The 6,772-nt window shown below is 41.7% G+C and overlaps 1 protein-coding gene across 1 annotated transcript in view; it reads left to right on the plus strand.

Annotated features, from left to right (window-relative positions):
• TWF1 (twinfilin actin binding protein 1) overlaps positions 1 to 6,772 on the plus strand; it is a 35,105-nt gene that overhangs the window by 20,295 nt on the left and 8,038 nt on the right. The window contains exons 6-7 of the mRNA XM_018559479.1: positions 1,409 to 1,587; positions 4,566 to 4,661. Coding sequence (XP_018414981.1) covers positions 1,409 to 1,587; positions 4,566 to 4,661 — 275 coding nt within the window. The remainder of the gene's footprint in view (positions 1 to 1,408; positions 1,588 to 4,565; positions 4,662 to 6,772) is intronic.

The raw sequence follows: 6,772 nt of genomic DNA on the forward strand, positions 1-6,772 counted from the left end.
TTAGCTATGGAAAAAGTAGGAAAGGGTTAGTGCTTTTGTTAGGTTTGTAATACTGTCTATATATCCACTTGGAATATTCCCCCACTCTTTTTGTCCTGGTGACTTGATGTCCTTTCACTTGCTTTTATATCTACAGAACAGGAGGTTAGAGACACTGTCACAATGACCTTTCAGGGTAAAGTTACAGTGTGTTTCTAAAGGCCCCCTGCCCCAGTTATACTCACATTACCAGTGAGTATCAATTACCTACATTATAGAGTTTCCATTCCCTACTCTATCAAAAGTTGAGTAGAGTATTTGCTTTAAACATACCTTTAGCCCTCAATCACACTAGAAACGGCTGGGCCGTACAGATACGTGCTGCGTGCAGGGCCGTTTTGGGCAGCTCCCGGGAAGGACAGGTGATGTGTGTGATTACACGCAGCAGCCTGTCCATCTCTATCGGAGTACACGGCCATACGCCACCCTACACTCACCCGACCTGCACATCTGTACGGGTGTCCCTGCTCAGACGCAGACAGGATCCATCCTGTCAGCATATGGGTACGGACACCCACACAGGCGTGCCGGTCGGGTGAGCATAGGGCTGCGTACGGCCACGTATTCCCATAGAGGACAGGCTGCTGCGTACAAATCACATGCAGCACCTGTCCTTCCCGGGAGCTGCCCGATACGGCCGTGCACGCAGCACGGATCTGTACGGCCCGGCCGTTTCTCGTGTGAATGAGTGCTTACCTTCTTTCACTAAAAATCACATTGGTGTGCAGCTCTGCATCTTCATCTTACATTCGTTCAATAAACATATTCTTATCTTACAATTACTGTTTTCCACTTCCTGGTCCTCTTGGGCATTAGTGATGTAGCCCTTGCCTAAGAGATGCATCCTGGGAAGGTTACATCACAGTTCATTGCTGGGAAATCTCATATGTAAACTGCAGAGTCTCGCGAGATCTCAGGTATTTTTCCCCTGAGATGATATGCATGGTCACATGTCCTGGTCACATGTGCCAGAGTTCCAGGAAGTAAAGGGAGATGGATACCTCTGCCCTTAGTAAAAATGGGCACTGTGAAAAGAGTGGGGATGAAAAGAAATATAAGGTATGCAAAGAAAAAAAAATCCGGCCTAGAAGTATCTGTTTATAGATTGCTGTTACTAAACATTTCAGAAGGTGCCTTTAAGATTCTAGATATCATTTCTATAAACTGCCTAGGGAGCAGTTTCCGTCTTTTGTATTTTTTCCCGTGTAGCTAAATTATCAACTATGTGCACATATATTAATTGCATGACATTTTGCATATCTCCTCTACCTGAATTCCATGCTTAGCAGTGGTGTCAGTCAGAAACATAGTAGATTGCTAGTCTCCTTGTAAATTATTTATTTTCTTTTTTTTTTCTTTTTACTAATAGAACAATTGACTGTGAGTGTCCGTGAAAAGCCAGGAAGCTCTTGGGACGAAGACTACGACGCCTTTGTTTTGCCAATTTTAGATGATAAGCATCCATGTTATATTTTATATCGTTTGGACACCCAAAATGCACAGGGCTACGAATGGGTCTTCATTGCCTGGTCACCAGACTACTCTCATGTAAGTGCAGGCCACAGCTGACTTAACTGAATTTGGTATTAACAGTGCTGGGGGAATGTTGGCTATATATAAGGAGTAAGATAAAATACATTTACCAGAGAAGATTAAAAGACTATTAGGGGAGATTAGAATGTTTTCCTGACATTCCCAGCGCTCTCTGGTGTCTGTTGCAGTTATATATACCAAGGTGAATGGCTCAATACTTACTAGAGCTAAAAGAAACATCGATCGCGTTTACAGAATTGTTAGACAAGAGGACTTGCATATATGATGTGTTGGTACAGAGCCGTGCTAGACACATTTCTAACAAATGAATATGTCCCACCATGCAGTGCCTCAAATGCTCACATCTGATCTCTTTTTAATCCCTGTTGGAGATCTACAGGTTTTAGTTGTCAGTGTTGGAACTGTTGTCTGCAGCTACCAAACCAATCCTCCCGTTAATTCTGCAAAATGGAAGAATATGCTTGGTGGTTGTGTAAATTTAAGAATGGGCTGGAAAAACTCTCTGTGTACTAAGGATCATGTCAGGCTGGCAATGTTCACAATTATAAGCATCACTTGTGATTATTTATCTGGCTGTAGCCCCCATTATTTTGAATAGGCTGCCTAACACACCAAAAAAGGGGCATGCAGCATCTTCTGCAACCCACATCAATACATGTTAGTGTGTTGCTGCATGTTTTGCTGCAACACAAGTGCATTGGGAAGGTGTGTTGGGATGCCCTCCAGAAAGATTGGCACCATATTATACCAACATGCATAACATGCATTATCACAGCGGGACAGTGTGAATGGGGTCTAAGGCTAGAAAAAAGGATCATCTAGGAATTTAATTTACAAATATGTAAGGCTAGGTTTAGTTTCACACATGCAACCACAATTGTAAAATCTTGATATCATCACCACATCACAGTGGATACTCCACAGAGAAGGTTATACCAGGTACTCGAAAAAGATTTAAAATAAATAAATATTAATTTACATGCAATAAAACCTAATCTAAAAACATGCTAATTACAGTAAACTCCCCGTTACTGGGATTGGTAGATTCCCGATAAATGTAGTTTTTGGTTGCTTGTGAGTTACTATTAAAAATAGGTCTATTTAATGCCATACCCCATACTATACCATATCGTAACATAAACTCTGTATTGACTATATTAATATTGAAATGCAGTAATCAAAAGCAAATTAAGACAAATGGACACGCAATCATTTCCAGGATAATGCATGCCGCAGAACAGTGAGTACACAGGATTTTTTTTCTGGTTAGATGAGAGTTCTGGTTAGTTGAATACCGCCCCATCATATTATATAGTGCATTTGCTGGTCTAATTGACCATCATATTGGGTTCCTACTGTACATGCCAAATTACTAATCGCACACAGGTTTTATTTTCTAATCAATATTATTTTATTGTTCCTTCATGTTTTATGGCCACTTCCCTTTCAATAATATTTAAAAGTTGGATGCCAAGCAAAAAAAAGTAAACAAACAAAAAATCCACAAATGTTGCATGTACCCTTTTCCATGCAACTTTTGTAAGTAAAATAATTTGTAGGACACCATTTTATATTGCTTGAAGTGTCAGTATACCGCAAATAAAAAAAAAAAAAGAAACAATTTCTAATGATTTGTAGGATCTCCCTGTGTGCTTTGGATTTTAAATTTGGCTTGCCACGTTTTCATTTTCTTCTGCCAGTCAATTGGCCCACCTTTTTTTTGGCTGGCAATGATCTGCTGGCTTATAGAGCCTCTACAGCAGGGGTCACAGCATGTATTATCCCGGAAATGATTGTGTGCCTATTTGTCTTAATTTGTTTTTGATTATTGCATTTCAATATTAAAGGAGAACTATGGGGTCAGGGCTTTTCCCCATAGTTCTCCTTAGGGTAACGGGAGGACACAAACTAGCGTCCTCTCGTCACCCTAAGCTCAGTATACCGCGAGCTACAGCTTGCGGTATACTGAGATCCCGCTGCTGAAGCGGATCCCGACAATTATGTCTGGATCCGCCCAGCTGCTTGAGTGACAGCTGGCTCTGCCTATCTAGAGGCAGAGCCAGCTGTACCCGCTCCCTCCCCCGTCCGTTCCGCCAGTCAGCGCTGGAGGATCGGAGCGGGGAGGGGGGAATCCAGCCCCTCCCCTGTCACGGCAGAGAGCCGTGACAGGATCGAGAGGTGAGCGAACGCCGGTATGTGTTCGCTCACCTCCCGATCTACTGAGCCGACCTGTGACAGTCTCATTGTCACAGGTCGGCTAGAACTATGAGGTGAGTGAAAAGCACTCACCTCATAGTTCTCCTTTAAATATGAAGTCAATACAGAGTTTATGTTATGATATAGTGTAGTGTGGGTTATGGCATTAGTTAGACCTATTTTCAGGGCTTGAAAAATGTTAGGGTATCTCACCAGTCAGCATGACCGGACTATAGCCTTGCAATTTATGTTAACATTTTTTAGGGACAGATAGAGCTTTCTTTTGGTGGTATATAATCCCCACTGGGGAGGTTACTTTTTTTCATTATACAGTAAAAAAAAAAAAAAAACGTATAAATCGGAATTTTTATTTTTTTCCTACATTATGTTAAAAAACATTTATTCTTACCCATATTTTTGGTCAAATATAAAAGACGGGGTCACGTCGGGTAAATAGACACCAAACATGTCAAGCCTTAAAATTGCGTGCGCCCGCAAATCGCAAAAAACTACCACACCGAAAATTGGACATAGGCGACGCTTTAAACGCTTTTACTGCTCATCAGTTTAGTGTTTTCAGTGATTAATGGCCCTAAAATTATTGCTCACACTCCGACGTTCGTGGTGATATGTAACACTGCAGCAAAATGCAGTAGCAGAAAAAAATTGCCGTCTGGCAACCCGCAGATGTAGCAGTGCCGTCCGTCCGTTTTTTTACTACGGGCGGACAGCAAGAGGTTAATATTGTGATAAATGCTTTTTTTTTTCTTTTTTAGGTAAGACAAAAAATGTTGTATGCTGCAACTAGAGCCACTGTGAAAAAGGAATTCGGAGGAGGACACATAAAGGAAGAGCTTTTTGGAACTACTAAGGTGTGTGCAATATGGAAACTACTTGTGAAAATGTCATAAAGAATTGTCCATTTTAATTGGACTTGGGAGTGGAAAGTATAGGTAAATCATCAATATACTGATCATCCTTCAATGAGAACATCATTGTTTGGAAGGATAGGATCAACTGAGTTTTTGGACTGAAACAGAATGCTGTGTGCAAACTGATACTGCTTTTGTGTGTTTTGGAAACACAGTAACTATTGCAAACAATGAAATTCAGTATGGTCAGTATGGTCGTGGACCTACACCCCATCTGGATTTTACTCTTTGAAGCAGGATCTTCTGTAATTAAAGATACAAAAAAAATAACTTGGTGATATAGGTTTTCTGGTGATGTTTTTCCCAGAATGGAGTCTGCCTTTATTATTAAGGCTGTCCAAACTGTAAGTAAGTATCGCTACTTAAAGCAAAGGAGCAACTGTCCAGTTGCTCCTTTGCTTTAAGTAGTGATAACTGTGGTATTTACAAGATCATTTTTTTTTTTTTGAGTGACTGATGTTAAAGCAATTTCACCTTTGTACCTTTTCTTACTACATTCACAGCTGCAGTGAAAATACATTCATTAACTTCGAAAAGGCATCTGCTTGCATACCTAAAAGCTATAAATGGGTGTTCTCCACAATTTATGTGTACTGGGCATGCATTGATAGTGTCAGGTACTGAAATGCTGCTTTTGTTTACTGTAATGCACACATAACAGTTCAGCACCCATACTAACATTTAAAGCTAACCTAGTTTGAGACCCTTAGCATGCAAAGTAATGTACAATTGTAACAGCGGGAGGTATTTATTACCTCAGACAGAGATAAAGGAAAGTGGCACATTTTTAAAGTGACAATAACTCACGAGTTAAAATAAAGTAACTTAACTGATACAAATGTATCTTATTTGTGTATCACTCAGCTGCAGATCCTCAAATCATCTCTGAATTCATGCTGACATTGTCCTGCTTTTTGGGGGTTGGCTACTATTGTTCCCCATGGTCCTTGTGTGTGTTGTGAAGTAGCCACCATCTAAAGCTCACTCCCGTGATGGGCTACAATCTTATGTTTAGTTAGCTAATTTGTATTAAAGTTATTCACTAAAGAGTTCAGACAATCCTTCGGCTTGCTTCGGCTGCAGCAACCCTTCGATTCAGCCGAACCGAAGGTGCTGCTGTATGCGCTATTCTCAATAACTATCTCAATCTCGAAGGCAGCCGAAGCACACAGCTGAGCCAAACACACGTGCTTCGGCTTGGCAAATCCGAACAAACAGCCAAAGCGCCTCCCTGCACCATACCACATGCCCTCAACATTGGGAGGGTGCTTTTCCAGTGGAGGACCCATGGGCACCCATGCCAGTGAGGACAAGGGCCTCTTTCCCACAACCCTTGCCCGGTGGTTGTGGGGGTCTGTGGGCAGTGGGGGGCTCATCTGCATCTGGGTGCCCCCTTTTATAAAGGGGGCACCTAGATGCTGCCCCCCTTTTGAAGATGTAGTTGGTACCCCTACTCATTCCCCAAAAAGTAAATAAAAACACAACACCTTGCAAAAAAGTCCTTTAATATCCAGCAATATAGATCCTCGTCAATCATGATGAACGATGCACAACGACTCGTCCTCTGCCACCGCAAAATGACAGGTCCAGGCCAAATGTAAACAAATTGGAGGAGCGAGTTGTGACCTTTGGGCCGGACCTGTCATTTTTTTTCACTTTTTTTATTTCGACGAGTCGGCGGGCACCGTTCATCGTGATTCATCGTGATTTGTCGAAAAATTACTTTTGTTTTTTTGTTCAATGAAAGGATTTATTCAAGGTGTTTTTATTTACTTTTTTTGTGGACTTTTTGATGAATGAATAGGGATATCAAATACCCTCTACTCATTCACAGGGTGGGGACATTTGGGTGTCGGCTCTTTCGCCTCTCCCTTTCTTGCCAGGCCACTGCTAGGATTAAGGGTCTGGTATGGAATTTTAGGGGGGACTGCATTCCTCCCCCAACCCCCTGTTTTCAGCCATTGGGGTCCCCCTTAAAATCAAACGCCTAAACGGTCTGGTATGAATTTGTAGGGGAACTCTGTGTGTGTGTGTGTGTGTGTGTGTATATA

This window comes from Nanorana parkeri, unplaced genomic scaffold (assembly GCF_000935625.1).
Source record: "Nanorana parkeri isolate BGI_ZX_2015 unplaced genomic scaffold, ASM93562v1 scaffold399, whole genome shotgun sequence".
Lineage (NCBI taxonomy): Eukaryota > Metazoa > Chordata > Amphibia > Anura > Dicroglossidae > Nanorana > Nanorana parkeri.